This window comes from Brachyhypopomus gauderio, chromosome 4 (genome assembly GCF_052324685.1).
Source record: "Brachyhypopomus gauderio isolate BG-103 chromosome 4, BGAUD_0.2, whole genome shotgun sequence".
Classification (NCBI taxonomy): Eukaryota; Metazoa; Chordata; class Actinopteri; order Gymnotiformes; family Hypopomidae; genus Brachyhypopomus; species Brachyhypopomus gauderio.
Genome location: NC_135214.1, coordinates 6,689,612 through 6,708,324, shown reverse-complemented (window position 1 = coordinate 6,708,324; position 18,713 = coordinate 6,689,612). Strand labels below are relative to the sequence as shown.

The following is an 18,713-nucleotide window of genomic DNA, read 5'->3' as shown; positions in this document are numbered from 1 at the left end:
CGTCACACATAGATATTTCCCACCCAGTCCGTTCTTATTTCTAATAGCTAATATACTGCTTTTAAAATTTGGTGAAAAAGGGAACAGGCGTAAAGTCTGAACAAGAGCAGTTTAATAGCAAGTTTAGAAAACATACAAAGGGTGTCACAGCTTCAGGTCTTCAGGCACAGGTCAGTCATTTGAGACAGACTTTGCTGACCAAATATATTCCCAGGCCTTCCCTTACACGTCGTTCTAACAGAATAAAACAGGTGTATCATGAGCAGCTTAATAAAATTCATTGTATTCTCAGCATTATTTTGTGAAAATGCATTCTTATTATATAACCAAAGCAGTTTTTTAAAACTGGTTTGCAGTCTGAAATCTGCCATAATTCTACATTGGTTGACAAGTATGGTGTTATTGTACATATACATTATAAAATGGTTTGCAATCTGAAGAGGACTTTGGCTAAGGTTTGATTACAATTATATTATTAATCTCTCACGCTCTCTCCCTCACAAACATCACATAGGAAAAACTCTTGTAAACATTTTGCACACACAAATCTTTAGAAACATTGCCATCTATGTAGATCATAACTCTACTAATCTACGTGCTGTACTTACAAAATGTGGCACTTGAGTTATAAATGAACTGCTAGGCTCCCAGATTTACCATAAAGCCTTACGACTGACCCAAAGTAAAAAAAAATTCTGGATCACCCCTATTTGCTACTAGGTCTGTCCTTCCCACCCCATTATTGTGGGTCAAAAGTGGCACTCCTAGTACAGAGTAATAGTGAAATGAGGAGTGACAACGGGCCCCATAAGGACAGCACCTGCTCTTCAATGGCCCACACAATCTCTACATGTGTTTTATTTCAAGTTCTCAAACTGCCTAGAACCTTGATTTCCTGGGGAGATGTATGTAAGGAGCTAGGACATCCCAGACAGAACAGAGATGAAACGTAAAGCCGGGCCGTCTTCGGATCACGGCGGACTGGGAGGAATTCCGTTTTCCAGATGCAAGGACAGCTGCACGTCACCAGGATGTTGACATCATGATCGTTGTGTTTACACTTTAATTTATGAGCAATTTTGGTTCAAATGGTTCCCAGAGCTTTGCAAATCTGCCTGCATATTGGCTGTAAATGCTCAAACGAAAAGGTGTGGTTCTAATATGATTGAAACTAAAGCTATACTGGATCACGTTTCCGATACAAATGTGTGGTCATGCTACTACTGCGGAGGACAGAGACTGAAGTCGCTGTTGAATAAGTGCCTTTTAGAAGCAGGTAAATTAATCCGGACTGTCTGACTAGACAACGTGGTTGCAGACCTCCTGCGTGTGCAAGTCAGGTGTGACGGGGTGAAAAGGCAGGATCCAGCTGATGTCACAGTGATGGAGGCAAGAACACACCACACAAATGCTCCTACGTGATTTTTAAGGTGCTGCCATAAGTCTGTTGCACCACCACCTGGACGTTGTCCAGGATGAAGTCAAAGGCCATGCTCCACACCGACTCCACTGACTGCTGCATCAACCTAGGACAACAGGATAGAAAGGAGGAAGAAAATTTTGATCTACACACTGACCCAAAAGTTCATTGTGGTGGAAATTTTTAAAGGGTAAATTTTCTTAAGGCGCAGAAGGCCAGATTTACAGAAATCTTCTTCGTAAGTGCACAATGGCTAACAGGCTATATTCAAATTGAAGTTAAAGTAACTGAAACACCTGAACTGAAGCTTTTACACAGGGCTGATGACGGGCAAGGTAGCAGCAATAAACAATAAACATTTTGTTGTGGTTCTGCTAGCCAATTATTACATACGACAACTTTAGATGAGTCGGACCTTTAATTATGTAATCGCAAACCTCCAATATTCTGGGAGTATTAGTTAAATTAGGCCGAGTGAAGTGAAGAAAAAGAGCTTTTCAAGCAATTTCAGAAAGCAGAAAATAGATCTACCTCTTCATGTATTTAATGACCAGATCAAGTTTCTCCAGGTCTTTATCTTCGATTAGTTCTGTGCAGTACTTCACAACCTGAAGAATGTCCTCTTCCATGGGTTCTAGAAGGACACACGCCCACCACATTAAGAACAGTCTCGGCAGTCATCCCAGCCTTTTAATTAAACAGCAGACCATTTCAAACTAGCACCCCTCATTCCTAACTCCAGCCGCAACACGGCATCTTTCTGGACCCGTCCTGCTGCAACACCACAGTCCACTCAACAGGACACCGCTAAGTAGTTGGGGGGTCCAGCAGGACAGGAAGAAGGAAGTGCTGCACTGAAGCACAAGCCCTTGAGTTACCGGAGATGGTGGTGACCCACTCGCGCAGCAGCGCTCGAACGTCCCCGAGCTCACACGCTCCGGCCAGCGCCGGGACGGGGCGCGGCGTGAACTTGGACAGCACCTCCGGCACCTGGCTGCTCAGGGAGGATGACGAAGACGGCCCGTTTTCAATCTGCTAACAGGATTATGAATAGATTACACGAAAGTAGAAAATTTTAAAGCTAATATTGTGTATTAATGTGCTCATTATATTTAGATGAGCACAGGAATAATTTACACCGTTACAACCACAGGACTGGCAGATAAAACGTGGAATTTTTTGATTCCAGTTACACAGAGAACACAGCAACAAAAACCTTGCAGTCCTAAGCAGAGGGCTACCTTGCAGCCGGGAGGCTTGTCGGTGTCTTTGAGGGGGGGAGGCTCAGCTTTGGCAGGGCTGTTCCCTGGGCGGAGGGGCTTTAAAGGGCTGGTGCCTCTCTTGGCAGGACTGCCGTTCTTCCGCTTGTAGCTGCGCTTCACCTTTCCTGCTGCAGGCTGCTTGAGCAGAAGCAGTGGGTTCCTCTGCTCGGCTAGCGGCACAGGAGGGGGCGGAGAGTGAGTGGGATTCTCCCGGCGTGTGATGCAGTCAGCTCCTTCTGCTTCTCTGCTTGGCTTACCCACGGTGCGCTGAGCCGGAGCCGTCTCCCTGCGTCTGTAAGCAGAGCACAGTTCCTCCTGCAGCTCCCTGGGCAATGCCGCAAACACTTCCGGGTCGACCTGGACGAACAGAACACACCAAAAAACAAAGCAAAAACTCTGAATTGTATAAACCTGCATATTGCTACTTGCAAAACTATGCATACAATATTATTGCAACATGTTTGCGCTTTGCTTGCTGGGAGTCAGTTGCACTGTACCTGGGAGAAGTCAGGAAGCTCCAGAACAATGCCCATGCTGCCCGGCTGCCCAGGCTGATCAGGGAGTTGGAGGAGGAGGGTGGGGGGTGGAGGCAGTGACGGGGCGCTGGGAAACGTTGGGTGGGGCGTGGACGTACTGGGTTTCTCCTCTCTGTGGCTCCATGACCGCTCCACCTGTTCTCTCAGCTCTGCAGGCAAAGCTTCCAACACGGAGCGGTCCACCTGGAGGGAACAGGGCTAACGTGAGCTCTCTCTCCACCTGGAGGGAACAGGGCTAACGTGAGCTCTCTCTCCACCTGGAGGGAACAGGGCTAACGTGAGCTCTCTCTCCACCTGGAGGGAACAGGGCTAACGTGAGCTCTCTCTCCACCTGGAGGGAACAGGGCTAACGTGAGCTCTCTCTCCACCTGGAGGGAACAGGGCTAACGTGAGCTCTCTCTCCACCTGGAGGGAACAGGGCTAACGTGAGCTCTCTCTCCACCTGGAGGGAACAGGGCTAACGTGAGCTCTCTCTCCACCTGGAGGGAACAGGGCTAACGTGAGCTCTCTCTCCACCTGGAGGGAACAGGGCTAACGTGAGCTCTCTCTCCACCTGGAGGGAACAGGGCTAACGTGAGCTCTCTCTCCACCTGGAGGGAACAGGGCTAACGTGAGCTCTCTCTCCACCTGGAGGGAACAGGGCTAACGTGAGCTCTCTCTCCACCTGGAGGGAACAGGGCTAACGTGAGCTCTCTCTCCACCTGGAGGGAACAGGGCTAACGTGAGCTCTCTCTCCACCTGGAGGGAACAGGGCTAACGTGAGCTCTCTCTCCACCTGGAGGGAACAGGGCTAACGTGAGCTCTCTCTCCACCTGGAGGGAACAGGGCTAACGTGAGCTCTCTCTCCACCTGGAGAGAACAGGGCTAACGTGAGCTCTCTCCACCTGGAGGGAACAGGGCTAACGTGAGCTCTCTCCACCTGGAGGGAACAGGGCTAACGTGAGCTCTCTCCACCTGGAGGGAACAGGGCTAACGTGAGCTCTCTCCACCTGGAGGGAACAGGGCTAACGTGAGCTCTCCCCACAGCACTGAGCCACCGAGACGGCACACGTCCCCGTCTCTGTCAGCGTGATGGACTACAGTGTTTTCTAACCTGAGAAGGGGATGGGACCTCTATGCTGAAGTTGAGGCGGGTACAGGAATGGCTGGGCGAGTGGGTGTGGCTAGGGGTGTGGCTTGGAGGAGGCTCCCCTTTACTCGTCCCAGGCTTTGAATTTGAAAAAGTGAGTGGAGTTACAGAAGAAGAAATCCCGTCCTGATGGGAAGACATTCTAGGACGTTCATCTGTAAAAAAAGACAAAAAAAAAAAACCAGAATGTAGCATGTTTAAGGTCTTATTTAGAAACATTTAGAGTCCAGACATGCATCTCGTTCCCACACACAGCATCCTGACCTGTCCGTCCCGGTTCCCTGCTGTGGGTGGTGCGGCGTGCCGTGAGCAGGTCTCTGATGGAGCGGGAGTGGGGTGCACCCGTGTCTGAGTGCGAGCGCTCCAGCTGCTGCACCTGAAGCCCCACCCCTCTCATGTCTGCCACAGCCAGCTTCATGGCACGGAACACCTTGATGACCTCCGCAGAGATCAGCTGACCGCTGTCTGTGGGCTGAGCCAGCAGTACAGACCTGCTCGGAGGTCACAAACAAATACACAAGGTCACGCTAAAAGCAAACGGCAGGGTCCAGTGTGCAAGGGGTTTGCATCAAGGTCACCTGGCCAGGTTGTCACAGATGCCATGCCCTCCATATTTGGCAGGTTCCATTGGAGCACCAGCTTTACGCATCATCACTTTCAGTGTAACCCGACGACCTCTAAGCCCCGCCCCCTGCAGTCTTTTCTGCACCTCCATGGACAGGTTAGTCAGGAAGGTCTCTGCCTCCTCCACCTAAAGCATACAAGAACATGTGCAATTAAATTGCTAATGAAACATTCTTCAGGCATTCGAAGCAGTACCCATAACTGAATGATACACAGATTGGGTCCAAGCTAACAAAGCTGTGAACAGCAAGTGGTCTGAGATCTCAGTGCTGAAGATGATCACAGAGAGAACAGAGTCCTCATTAAAGTTTACTTGTGTTCATTTCATTAAAGTGCACTGTGAACATAATAAATTGGTCAACTACAGCGGAGTCTCAAATTCTGAAAACAAGTGGAAGGCCCAACGCGCACAGTCTCCAACCTGTGTGAAGCGGATGTTGTAGTTCATCTCTGCAGACACAGACTTCCTCTCCTTTTCACTGCGAACAGGCCGGTCGTCCAGCCCCCTGCAGAAGCGGAAGAGAGTCTGTCCTGTGCGTGGCCCAAACTCCTTCTGCAGACACACCATGGACACCTGCTGCAGGTCTCCACACGTGCTCACGCCCAGAGAGGACAGCTTCCCGCTCATAGACCGCCCCACACCTGCACGCACGCACACACCCACGTGCACAGACGTTACACTGAGCCTCGAAACGCTACACACACACACACACAAGGGGAGAAGGTAGCTGTGCATCTTTCGACTGCTCGGGGTCTACCTGGCAGGCTGGTGACCGGCTGCTCCCTGATGAAGTCGTCCACCTCCTCCGGCCTGAGGAAATGCTGCCCGTTGGGTTTGGCCTTGCGGGTCGCCATCCTAGCCAGGAGGATGTTGGAGCCTGACAAGGGAGACACGGAACAGAACTAAGGGAACTCGGTGGAGGACCCAAGACCACGACCCACAGAGAGAGCACAGAGAAAGTCTGTTAAACAACGTTATCTGCATCGAACACAACAAACAATAGTTTGTTGAAGTTTGGGCAGTAAACCAAAGTGAAATGGACACAGCATTTGAATATTCATTAGCATAAAGAGACAAGTCTAACCAATGCCAATGGATGCTGAGCAGCCGGTCCTCTCCTTCACGTCGGCGCGGATGGCGGTGGCCAGCTCGCCAGGGGAGACGCCCAGGTCCGCCAGGAGAGCAGTGGCGTCCACCAACGCCTCGTCGCAGCTCAGAGCCTCGATGCCGTACGTATAACTGCAAAGCGAGGAGATCCGTTACACCGTGCTGCGCACAGATGTTACGAACAGGTCAGAGGTCAGCACGAGCCGTGTCCACGGAGACTACCTGGCCAGGGTCTGGTACATGGACATCGCGACCTCCTTGTACGCGTGGAAGTCATAGGGCACCGACTGCAGGTCAGGACACAGCTGCTTGGCCTGGCCAAAGAACATCCCGTTCCTCACGCCTGCCTGCCTGCAAACGGAGACGCACGCGTTGGAGACACACAGCACGTGCTTTAGTACAGGCCGCGTGTAGTACACACACCAGCATTTGCTCAGAGCTGTTTGAAATGCAGGCGGGGGTCCGAGTACCTGGCCTCGTAGCTGCAGGAGGCAATCTCAGCCATGGAGAGAGCCACCTGGTCCTGCTCCACCCGGCCGCCCTCCTCCACCCTGCCGCCCTCCTCCACCTCTGGAGAAGGGTTCATCTCAACATCCTCACTGCCCCTACCTGAGAGGCAAACAGTTTACAGACACTTTACATGGCTACACATACACTTTATTGCCAAAAGTATTCGCTCACCCATCCAAATTATGGGAATCAGGCGTTCCAATCACTTCCATGGCCACAAGTGTATAAAATTAAGCACATAAGAATGCACATTTGTACAAACAGATGAAAGAATAGGTCACTCTCAGGAGCTCAGTGAATTCCAGCATGGAGCTGTGAGAGGAAGCCTCCTGTGCAAACACAGTCATGAAATTTCCTCACTTAAATATTCCAGTCAACTTTATTATAAGAAAATTGAATTGTTTTGGAACGACAGTAACTCAGCCACAAAGTGGTAGGGCCACATAAACTGACGGAGCGGGTCAGTGGATGCTGAAGCGTATAGTGCGAAGAGGTCGCCAACTTTCTGCAGCGTCAATCACTACAGACACGCAAACTTCATGTGGCCTTCAGATTAGCTCAGGAACAGTGTGCAGAAAGCTTCATGAAATGGGTTTCCATGGTTGAGCAGCTGCATCCAAACCATACATCACCAAGTGCAATGCAATGCATCGGATGCAGTGGTGTAAAACACGTTACCACTGGACTCTAGAGCAGTGGAGGTACGTTCTCTGGAGTGATTAATTATGGTGTGGGGTTGGTTTTCAGGAGCTGGGCTTGGCCCCTTAGTTCCAGTAAAAGGAACTCTGAATGCTTCAGCATACCAAGACATTTTGTACAATTCCATTCTCCCAACTTTGTGGGAACAGTTTGGAGTTGGCCACTTCCTCTTCCAACATGACTGTGCACCAGTGCACTGATAGAACACCTTTGGGATGAATTAGAGCGGAGACTGAGATCCAGGCCTTCATATCCAACATCAGTATATGACCTCACATATGCACTTCTGCTGGAAGAATGGTAAAAAATCCCCATAAACACACCTAAACGTTGTGGACAACCTTCCCAAAGGAGTTGAAGCTGTTCGAGCTGGTTGAACATCATCATATAGAACCCTATGAATTAGTAAGGGGATGTCACTTAAACTCATACGTGAGTCAAGGAAGGTGAGTGAATACTTTTGGCAATATAGTGTATATCATAGAAGTCACATCAATCAGTTTGAACTTTCTCTGTTAAATCAGAAATATTTACATTTCTTAAATCATCTTAAAGTCTAACAAAGCAAAAGGTGCCACTTGAAAAGTATATGATGATATACCAGGGGTCGGCAACCTATGGCACACGGGCCACTGCTGGCACTCCGAGGCATAATCACTGGCACGCACCACGCTGGACCAGCATCAGCAAAAAATAATAATCATTTAAAATTCCCCCCGTCCAATTTTATTTGTTGATAGTGGCACACTCATTGACTAGAAATGTTGAAGTTGGTACTCCATGTCTCAAAGGTTGTCGACTCCTGTGATATACTGTATGATGACATGCAAAGACCCTGTCTGTCTCTACCTGAAACAACTTTAAGAAATGCAAAAGAAGCCACTTATTCTGTGGCACAAGATCTAATGCTGTACTGAACGGTGCAGTCATGTGATGTGCAGCTGTACTGAACCCTGCAGTCATGTGATGTGCAGCTATACTGAACCCTGCAGTCATGTGATCTAATGCTATACTGAACACTGCAGTCATGTGATGTGCAGCTGTACTGAACCCTGCAGTCATGTGATGTGCAGCTGTACTGAACCCTGCAGTCATGTGATCTAATGCTATACTGAACACTGCAGTCACCTGCTCTGTGCTGGTTCCTTTTCATCTGGTAGTACTGAAATTCTAGCTGGGGGTTGGCACCAGGTCGCTGAGCCACAACACCACGCCCACGGTTGCTCGTCACGGCAACTGGCTTCCCTGGAAGTTACAAAGAGAAAAGGATACCATGAACATTTTACCAATGACAGCCTGAGCTTTCCCACTATAAACACAGCATGTGTTCACTGTGTCAACCTCCAGCTCTCGTGAGCACTCGGGCGATAGAAGATCACCTTTTAGATCAGGCCGGTGTCTAATCCCGACTGACACAAAGAAGCAGTCCATGTCCACGTGCAGAATGCAGGGCTTGTGTGTGTGAGGAGGAAGCAGGGTTGAAACACCTGAGAAACGACCAAAATCATTTCCTCACTAAATATTCAACCTGCTGATCACAGGACTATAGCACAGTACCATGCTCAAACGCACATTAAACCTTTTTACAAAAGATAAGCCACATTAGAACTGGTTAAACAAGAAAATAAATGCAGGGTTAACAGTTGTTGTGACCTTACCTGCACAGTGATTGGCTCTTAGCTTCTTCAGCTTCTCTTTTCCAGAAAACACAGCGCCCCCAGCTGCCCGACACCGGCTCTGCAGAGAGTTCACATACTCCGAGAACTCGTTCCTCCATGTGGAGATATGATGGAGCCGTGAATGAGCAAAAAATTCAGAAATGACCCCAGTCTCAGGGGTCTGTGCTGATGACTTGCTTGTTTGATAACTGGACTCGTTTAAGGTGGAGCTACATGTGCTATGGTGACTTCCATTCAGTCTGGGCCGGCCAATTGGAGTCATGGGGAGGGGCTCATCTGAACTGGCCACGTTTTCCTGCTTGGCTGTGATGGTTGCTGAAGCAGTCTCTGGGTGGATGGAGGAGACTTCTCCGTGGTGAGTGACATCTCGGGGGCTGGGAGGCTCAGGGGCTCCAGCTGTGCATGGGGGAGTAGGAAGGCTGCAGGATGTCTCCACCTCCCCCACCTCCACCCGGGGACATCTGGACTCGGACCTTAGGAGCGCACGTTCCAAATGAGGAACACAGTCTAAAGGTGTTAAGGTACCATTTGGAGGGCGAGTGTAACCATTAGTCTCCCGGAAGTCCTTCGACCCTCTCAGTGTAAAGACGGGCAAACCGTGACCAGCGTCGCCGTCGCCATTAACACTGGGGCCTTCACGCTCAGAGCAACCTGCGTAGGAGCCGTTCCTAGTGCAGAGAAAAGCAAGCCAGGAAGGAAATGTCAGAAATGAAGATATGCAGCAAAGACAACGAGGCAGGGGTCTGAGGAGAACGCGGGCGGCAGACTCACAGTCGGGTATTCAGCCGGCATTGGCTGGAGGGGCCTCCCCCAGAGTCAGCAAGGGCCGGGTGAGAGTGGGAGGGGCCGGGTGACAGCTTGGTGCCGTGTGCCAATTGGACGCCGGCCAGAGGGGGCGAATCCGGCTGGGGGTCGGGTGCTCCACATGCAGACGTATCTCGGTCAGGCCGCACAGCGGTGAAGTTCAGGCCCTTCTGCTTAGTGTAGAGCTGATACTGAACATACGAGAGCCGCTTCCCGGCCTTGATGCTGAACAAGACACAGGTGTAGACATAGCTGTAGACTCAGACTTATCACCGCCTCATCAAACCCCACATCCCCCTCCACTCACCCGTCAGTGATCCAGTCTTATCAAACCAGACATCCCCCTCCACTCACCCGTCAATGATCCAGTCTTATCAAACCAGACATCCCCCACCACTCACCCGTCAATGATCCAGTCTGATCAAACCAGACATCCCCCTCCAATCACCCGTCAGTGATCCAGTCTGATCAAACCCCACATCCCCCACCACTCACCCGTCAGTGATCCAGTCTGATCAAACCCCACATCCCCCACCACTCACCCATCAGTGATCCAGTCTGATCAAACCAGACATCCCCCACCACTCACCCGTCAGTGATCCAGTCTGATCAAACTCCACATCCCCCACCACTCACCAGTCAGTGATCCAGTCTGATCAAACCAGACATCCCCCTCCAATCACCCGTCAGTGATCCAGTCTGATCAAACCCCACATCCCCCACCACTCACCCGTCAGTGATCCAGTCTGATCAAACCCCACATCCCCCACCACTCACCCGTCAGTGATCAAGTCTGATCAAACCAGACATCCCCCACCACTCACCCGTCAGTGATCCAGTATGATCAAACCCCACATCCCCCACCACTCACCCGTCAGTGATCCAGTCTGATCAAATCAGACATCCCCCACCACTCACCCATCAGTGATCCAGTCTGATCAAACCCCACATCCCCCACCACTCACCCGTCAGTGATCCAGTCTGATCAAACCCCACATCCCCCACCACTCACCCGTCAGTGATCCAGTCTGATCAAACCAGACATCCCCCTCCAATCACCCGTCAGTGATCCAGTCTGATCAAACCCCATATCCCCCACCACTCACCCGTCAGTGATCCAGTCTGATCAAACCCCACATCCCCCACCACTCACCCATCAGTGATCCATTCTCTAACCACTCACCCATCAGTGATCCAGTCTAATCAAACCCCACATCCCCCACCACTCACCCGTCAGTGATCCAGTCTTATCAAACCCCACATCCCCCACCACTAACCCAGTCTGATCAAACCCCACATCCCCCACCACTTACCCAGTCTGATCAAACCCCACATCCCCCACCACTCACCCATCAGTGATCCAGTCTGATCAAACTCCACATTCCCTAACCATTCACCTGTCAGTGATCCAGTCTGATCAAACCAGACATCCCCCACCACTCACCAGTCAGCGATCCAGTCTGATCAAACTCCACATCCCCCACCAATCACCCGTCAGTGATCCAGTCTGATCAAACCCCACATCCCCCACCACTCACCCGTCAGTGATCCAGTCTGATCAAACCAGACATCCCCCTCCAATAACCCGTCAGTGATCCACTCTGATCAAACCCCACATCCCCCACCACTCACCAGTCAGTGATCCAGTCTGATCAAACCCTACATCCCCCACCACTCACCCGTCAGTAATCCAGTCTGATCAAACCAGACATCCCCCAAACCTCACCCGTCAGTGATCCAGTCTGATCAAACCAGACATCCCCCACCACTCACCCGTCAGTGATCCAGTCTGATCAAACCCCACATCCCCCACCACTCACCCGTCAGTGATCCAGTCTGATCAAACCAGACATCCCCCACCACTCACCCGTCAGTGATCCAGTCTGATCAAACCAGACATCCCCCACCACTCACCCGTCAGTGATCCAGTATGATCAAACCCCACATCCCCCACCACTCACCCATCAGTGATCCAGTCTGATCAAATCAGACATCCCCCACCACTCACCCATCAGTGATCCAGTCTGATCAAACCCCACATCCCCCACCACTCACCCGTCAGTGATCCAGTCTGATCAAACCCCACATCCCCCACCACTCACCCGTCAGTGATCCAGTCTGATCAAACCAGACATCCCCCTCCAATCACCCGTCAGTGATCCAGTCTGATCAAACCCCATATCCCCCACCACTCACCCGTCAGTGATCCAGTCTGATCAAACCCTACATCCCCCACCACTCACCCGTCAGTGATCCAGTCTGATCAAACCAGACATCCCCCAAACCTCACCCGTCAGTGATCCAGTCTGATCAAACCCCACATCCCCCACCACTCACCCGTCAGTGATCCAGTCTGATCCAACCAGACATCCCCCACCACTCACCCGTCAGTGATCCAGTATGATCAAACCCCACATTCTCTAACCACTCACCCGTCAGTGATCCAGTCTGATCAAACCAGACATCCCCCTCCAATCACCCATCAGTGATCCAGTCTGATCAAACCCCACATCCCCCACCACTCACCTGTCAGTGATCCAGTCTGATCAAACCAGACATCCCCCGAACCTCACCTGTCAGTGATCCAGTCTGATCAAACCAGACATCCCCCGAACCTCACCCGTCAGTGATCCAGTCTGATCAAACCCCACATCCCCCACCACTCACCCATCAGTGATCCAGTCTGATCAAAACCCACATCCCCCACCACTCACCCGTCAGTGATCCAGTCTGATCAAACAAGACATCCCCCACCATTCACCCGTCAGTGATCCAGTATGATCAAACCCCACATTCTCTAACCACTCACTCGTCAGTGATCCAGTCTGATAAAATTCCACATTCCCTAACCATTCACCCGTCAGTGATCTGGTCTGATCAAACCCCACATTCCCCACAATTCACCTGTCAGTGATCCAGTCTGATCAAACCCCACATTCTCTAACCACTCACCCATCAGTGATCCAGTCTAATCAAACCCCACATCCCCCACCACTCACCCGTCAGTGATCCAGTCTTATCAAACCCCACATCCCCCACCACTAACCCAGTCTGATCAAACCCCACATCCCCCACCACTTACCCAGTCTGATCAAACCCCACATCCCCCACCACTCACCCATCAGTGATCCAGTCTGATCAAACTCCACATTCCCTAACCATTCACCTGTCAGTGATCCATTCTGATCAAACCCCACATTCTTCAACCAATCACTCGTCAGTGATCCAGTCTGATCAAACTCCACATTCCCTAACCTTTCACCGGTCAGTGATCCGGTGTGATCAAACCCCACATTCCCTAACCACTCACACATCAGTGATCCAGTCTGATCAAATCAGACATTCCCCACCACTCACCCGTCAGTGATCCAGTCTGATCAAACCCCACATCCCCCACCACTCACCCGTCAGTGATCCAGTCTGATCAAACTCCACATTCCCTAACCATTCACCTGTCAGTGATCCAGCCTGATCAAACCCCACATTCTTCAACCACTCACTCGTCAGTGATCCAGTCTGATCAAACTCCACATTCCCTAACCTTTCACCGGTCAGTGATCCGGTGTGATCAAACCCCACATTCCCTAACCACTCACTCATCAGTGATCCAGTCTGATCAAACTCCACATTCCCCACCACTCACCCGTCAGTGATCCAGTCTGATCAAACCCCACATCCCCCACCATTCACCCGTCAGTGATCCAGTCTGATCAAACCCCACATCCCCCACCACTTACCCAGTCTGATCAAACCCCACATCCCCCACCACTCACCCAGTCTGATCAAACCCCACATCCCCCACCACTCACCTGTCAGTGATCCAGTCTGGCCGAATTACTTTCACCCCTTTTAGCTCCTGTATTTTGCAGTTGGGCAGGTTGGTGGCGATGACGTGTGTGGTTCTGGAGCGCGAGTAATACAAGTGAAAGTGTCCCCCATGCAGCATCATCAGCTTCCGTAGTTCATCTGCACTGGGTTCTACACACACACACACACACACACACACACACACACACACACACACACACACACACACAACGCACAAATACACACACACACAAAAATATGTGATTTTCAAACAGACCATTCATCACTGCACTGATCACACACACATATCACTAAAGACTTCTCAAACAAGAACATGCTTCATAACTAAAGTCATTAAGTGAAGGTCTCTCTGACCTGTGTATCCATTCACGTAGATGGCCACTCCGTGGAAGATTCCGGAGAAGGCGCCGCGCTTCTCCTGCTCTACGGGAGCTTCCTTCTCAAACTGCTGCTCCAGCTTGGAGACCTTAGCAGCCATGTAGCCTCCCTGTGGCCACACAACACACACCGTCATCCAGAGAAACCAAAGCCGACCGCCTCTCCGCTAGCGCAGGCACACGCCGCAGGACGGGGACAGCAGCACAGAGCGTAGCTGCTGGACCGGGCCGGCGGAAGAGGACCGGCAGCGTGTCGTGGGGCCGCAATACAGCCGACGGCCAACGGCAAGTCCGATTGTGACCCGGTCGCTCCGTGAGACTGGATGCGCGAGCCTGCTGGCACGGCGACTCTGTCTCCGTGGCAACGGACTGAACGCTGGGACTTAGGAATCGAGCCTCAACCAATAAAACAGACAAAGGAGGGAGAAGCCCGTGCAGTAAGGTAGCGGGCCTCGGCCATGCCAGCTAACCCCAAATTCCCAAAATTCCCATGGACCTAATTAGGGCCGCCATTACTTCATGGATACAGTACATCTAAAGGCAATTTAGGCTCAATGTAGCATTCTTACACGCAATTATCACAGTACCAGATTCACGGCTGCTTAAGCATTAAAGGGAGCGGTGCAGATTCTGGGAAATGTTGGTCCATTATGTTTGCAGTCAGCACTACTGCTGCTCTTTAGTGAAAACAGAGACACACCAGCACACACCAGCACACTCCAGCACACACCAGCACACACCAGCACACACCAGCACACACCAGCACACACCAGCACACACCAGCACACACCAGCACACTTCTTGTCAGGTGCCCTTAAAGCATAAAGGAAAAACAGCTTGGGTAAAGCTGTAAAGTGGTGTGTTCTCACCCTTCCTCCCCAACCATCGTCTTCACTAGCTTTCTTTCTCCATCCATCTCGACTCATACTGAGAACCTGACAGAGATGGAAAGAAGAGACAGTTAGACAAGGCTCAATCATTACTGCTCACTGTTAGGAGAGTGAACCATGAACCAGAGTACACACACGCACTAACGCACGCGCGCACGCACCTCTTCCTCAAACTACAGTGTGTGTTACCAGGCTCAGGAACAGGTGATGTCTGAGACAGAATTAAGCCCACTGTAATTAATTTCCATTTTATCAGCAAGCATTTATTTAATTAGCAACCTCAGCAATTAGCAAATTAATCTCATTACAAAGCTCGTTACCACCAGCACCAACACAGTGAGACATGCCCAATTACACTTTTCCATATTCTTACTGGGCATTAAGAGAGTCTTTCCTATATGGACCTTTTCACTGAGTAGAACAATGAATGCCACACTTCTGTCAATCAACCATTATACTGTTTTAAAGTGTAAACAGACTCCCACCAGTCTAATAAAGTGTAAACACCCACCAATATAATAAAGATATCAGGTTGTTTGTGTTTGTTTTGTTCAGCTGCAACATTTAATCTTCAGCAATTTGCACATACCCGAAAGTCTTACTATGTAAGCGGGTTTAAGGCTGTGTGTGTTGCAAGGGTAGAGACAGGCGCACAGAGACGGAAGAAGTCTCATTCTCCTTTCCAGTCTCTTATTGTTGTCTGTGTGCTATGGACTGGTCCATCTGTACGTGCAGGAGGAGGGGGGGTTAATACTGATCCCTGCAGCTCATTAACAGCACACTGGTGCCAAATGAGGGCTGTCAGAAGGGAAACCCCCCACACACCTTTCTCCTGCACACCACTAGTCAACCTGCTCTGCTATGCTGTAAGCATCCTCACTTCCACACGTCACACAAACACAGAATGAAACAGACACACAAACACCCACACAAACATGCGCTCACTCTCAAACACACACAGTCTCTCTCCCTCCACAAGGAATGATATTGACCAAATCTTGATGCCACTGTCTGAGGTTTTCTCTCGCTCTCCATCTCGCTCACGCACACACACACGCACACACACACACACACACACACACACACACACGCACTGCCCTCACTCCACCCTATGTTCTCCCACTCTTCCTGCTCTCTCTCCTCCTCCACCAACACACACTCACAGCACCTGAGCAGGCAGGTGCACGCCGGGAAGCTGCTCCTGACGCGCACCCCTACAGGAGAGAAGAGTGTGTGTGTGTGTGTGTGTGTGTGTGTGTGTGTGTGTGTGTGTGTGCCCTCCAGGAGAGAGGGAACGAGCTCCTGGTTCTGACAGTAGTGACACAGACACACAAACACACTGGAATCCCATTCTGTGCCTGGTGAGCAAAGGTGGAATTTGTGAAGGCTGTGGTGGGCATCAGGTGTGTTGTGTATTGGTGGGCATCAGGTGTGTTGTGTATTGGTGGGCATCAGGTGTGTTGTGTATTGGTGGGCATCAGGTGTGTTGTGTATTGGTGGGCATCAGGTGTGTTGTGTATTGGTGGGCATCAGGTGTGTTGTGTATTGGTGGGCATCAGGTGTGTTGTGTATTGGTGGGCATCAGGTGTGTTGTGTATTGGTGGGCATCAGGTGTGTTGTGTATTGGTGGGCATCAGGTGTGTGCCGTGGATGGTCTGGACGGAGGTGGGAAGGTCATACTCTCAGCTCCCCGCCATGGCCCTGTAATGTCCCGTTCCTCCACACACACACACACACACACACACACACACTCAAGTCTTCCTCCACTACCACATCCACAGGGTGCACAGTGCCCAAGAAGCAAGTGGGCTTCACAATAACAACAGAGCTGAGAGTTGAAAACAGAGTGGAAGACAAAATAAATGATCTCCTCTGTGCCTAAACTTGCAACTCGGTGATGTTATTAAGAGCAATTGCTGTTTGGGTACGAGGCTACAATGTAAAGAGGTTCTGTGTTGCATAATTAGAACCATAACTTGAAAATGTGTCAAACTGCACCTGGTCCCACGCAGCTACGTCAAAACCACCCCCTGTCCTATTCGGCTACATAACCCCCACCCCACACAACAACCCACCCCACACAGTCCCATGCAGCTACGTTAAACAACGTCTCTGGCTCAATGAGGCTTAGCAAACGTCATCCGGCCTCTGGGCCTCTGTGATCTTATGCACACAGGTCGTGTGTTGTTATGGTGTAAACATGAACAACTCCCTGGTGAACTCAGACATCAACACAAGTGGATGTCACTAAATGGATCAGGATCGATCAGGAAAAGGTCACTGCACTGCAGAGTTGAAGGTGTCCAACAAACCCACTTCATAACAGGACTTCCTACACCCCCCCTCCCACAGAACAGAGACTGCCATTTGTTTTTCAAACAGGTGATCAGGGTTCAGTTTTCCAAAAACATCATAGTGTTAAGGTACTTGTAAATGTGTGAGAGAGTGTTCAGTGTTGTCCTCACTCTTGCACTTCATGCCGACCTTTGAGTTATGATGCTTTTGAGGAAACCCAGTCCCGTGTGATTGATCAGGGTGTTTTAGGTGACCCTGTCCGTCACAGTCCCATGACCTGGGTGTGGGAAAACTATTACAAGTTCAAAAGACATCGAAACACATGTGTAAGGATACATCTCCAAAGCTGTAAAGCCAAAAACAAGTAACCGGAAAGCCTCGAAAAGACCCCCCCCCCCTCCCCCCTCACAGGCTAAGGTTCATAGGTGGGTTCACTGGGTTCACAGGTGTACCCCAGGACACCGAATCTTACCTCCCCTCCATAAACAACCAGTCACCTAGACCCCATAAATCACGGTCCCCCTTCCTTGCTGGACCAAAACACATTCCAAAAGATCAGCTACTCTGCCACATTGTTTTGACGCCCACTAGGCGATGAACTGGCGCGAGGACACGACTCTGACGTCCAAGGCTCGCGCGGAGCTCGCGGGACGAGCGCGCGCGTCGCAGAACTCGTGTCGGCCAACGACACATTGCAACAAATTTTCAGAGGGAAAAACTTACATTAGCGACAGTAAAGGCAACTACAGCAAAAGTTGAGGACAGTAGCCAACCTTAATCTAACTGCCAGACAGCACAAAGGCCAATGGGGTTAACTTGTCAAATGAATCGGGCGAGTAAGAGTGTTCTTAATAACAAAGTAAGCCATAATGAAGCATTGCAGCGAACGGGATTTACATGGATACAATAAGAATTACAGCAAATGTCAGTTAACCCTTTAGATTATTCACACAATAACAACACTGACCAGCAAAACGTTCAAGTGTGACCATTCTTAACGGAGTTCCATTACGTGCAAGCTAGCAATTGTAGTCAGCTGATTTGAATACTACACTGAAAACGAAAATTAGTGCTCACCTATTCTCCCTTTTTCTATTTGCAAATCCGTCCGAACCAACGTGCCGTCGGTTCCGAAGGTCGGGCGCGTCGTCCGCCTAATCTTCCACGCGCGCTTCAAAAATCACTATTGGAACTGTCGTGCAAACTGCGTCTCTGGACATCAACAACACGCTCCCGTGGCCCCTGAACGATCCCGTCCACCATACCGTCCGCGCTCTCCATTGCTGGTCGCCTGCTCGGCTTCCACTGTAACCTCTCCTCAGACTCCTCCTCCAGCGCCTCCTCCGCGCCAGGTCACTTCTCCCTGCCTGCCACTACTCTCACAGCGCCATCTGGCGGCGCATTACTCGCGTTACACTTGTCGCAGTGTCGAGTATACGCGATAATATAATTCGGTTTCTGTGGACGCTTTTGCCATGCTGCATAGTAATTAACATTAAGCAGCGCTGTTGACGATGCGGATAGATAGAGAAAGGGACTCTGACTGAAAAGC

General features: G+C 50.5%; 1 protein-coding gene across 4 annotated transcripts; it reads right to left on the bottom strand.

Moving 5' to 3' along the window:
* Nucleotides 1-90: 90 nt before the first annotated feature.
* Nucleotides 91-18,471, bottom strand: rev1 (REV1 DNA directed polymerase). Of its 4 annotated transcripts, none has more exons than XM_077001841.1 (22): nucleotides 18,239-18,471; nucleotides 14,846-14,911; nucleotides 13,954-14,086; nucleotides 13,581-13,749; nucleotides 9,739-9,996; nucleotides 8,947-9,635; nucleotides 8,668-8,775; nucleotides 8,417-8,533; nucleotides 6,550-6,688; nucleotides 6,302-6,430; nucleotides 6,057-6,211; nucleotides 5,730-5,849; nucleotides 5,393-5,613; nucleotides 4,926-5,098; nucleotides 4,612-4,838; nucleotides 4,312-4,502; nucleotides 3,180-3,401; nucleotides 2,940-3,039; nucleotides 2,662-2,852; nucleotides 2,299-2,455; nucleotides 1,952-2,054; nucleotides 91-1,526 (listed from the first exon to the last, which is right to left on the bottom strand). In XM_077001841.1, the coding sequence occupies exons 2-22, from the start codon at nucleotides 14,900-14,902 to the stop codon at nucleotides 1,415-1,417; spliced, it is 3,771 nt and encodes a 1,256-aa protein (XP_076857956.1). In that variant the 5' UTR covers nucleotides 14,903-14,911; nucleotides 18,239-18,471; the 3' UTR covers nucleotides 91-1,414. The 4 variants fall into 4 exon arrangements, with proteins under 4 accessions (XP_076857956.1, XP_076857959.1, XP_076857958.1 ...); XM_077001844.1 differs by having other exon boundaries at nucleotides 2,299-2,452; XM_077001843.1 differs by lacking the exon at nucleotides 18,239-18,471 and adding an exon at nucleotides 17,351-17,446.
* Between the last annotated feature and the right edge of the window lie 242 nt (nucleotides 18,472-18,713).

What these genes read in the sequence shown, in the direction of transcription:
- rev1 (XM_077001841.1), bottom strand. Translation starts at nt 14,902, where the DNA reads ATGAGTCGAGATGGATGGAGAAAGAAAGCTAGTGAAGACGATGGTTGG. An exon ending in CTACGTGAATGGATACACAG is followed by an intron (nt 13,750 to 13,953) that starts GTCAGAGAGACC and finishes GTGTGTGTGTAG; the next exon opens with AACCCAGTGCAGATGAACTA. An exon ending in CTCAGCATCCATTGGCATTG is followed by an intron (nt 5,850 to 6,056) that starts GTTAGACTTGTC and finishes CTCCCTTGTCAG; the next exon opens with GCTCCAACATCCTCCTGGCT.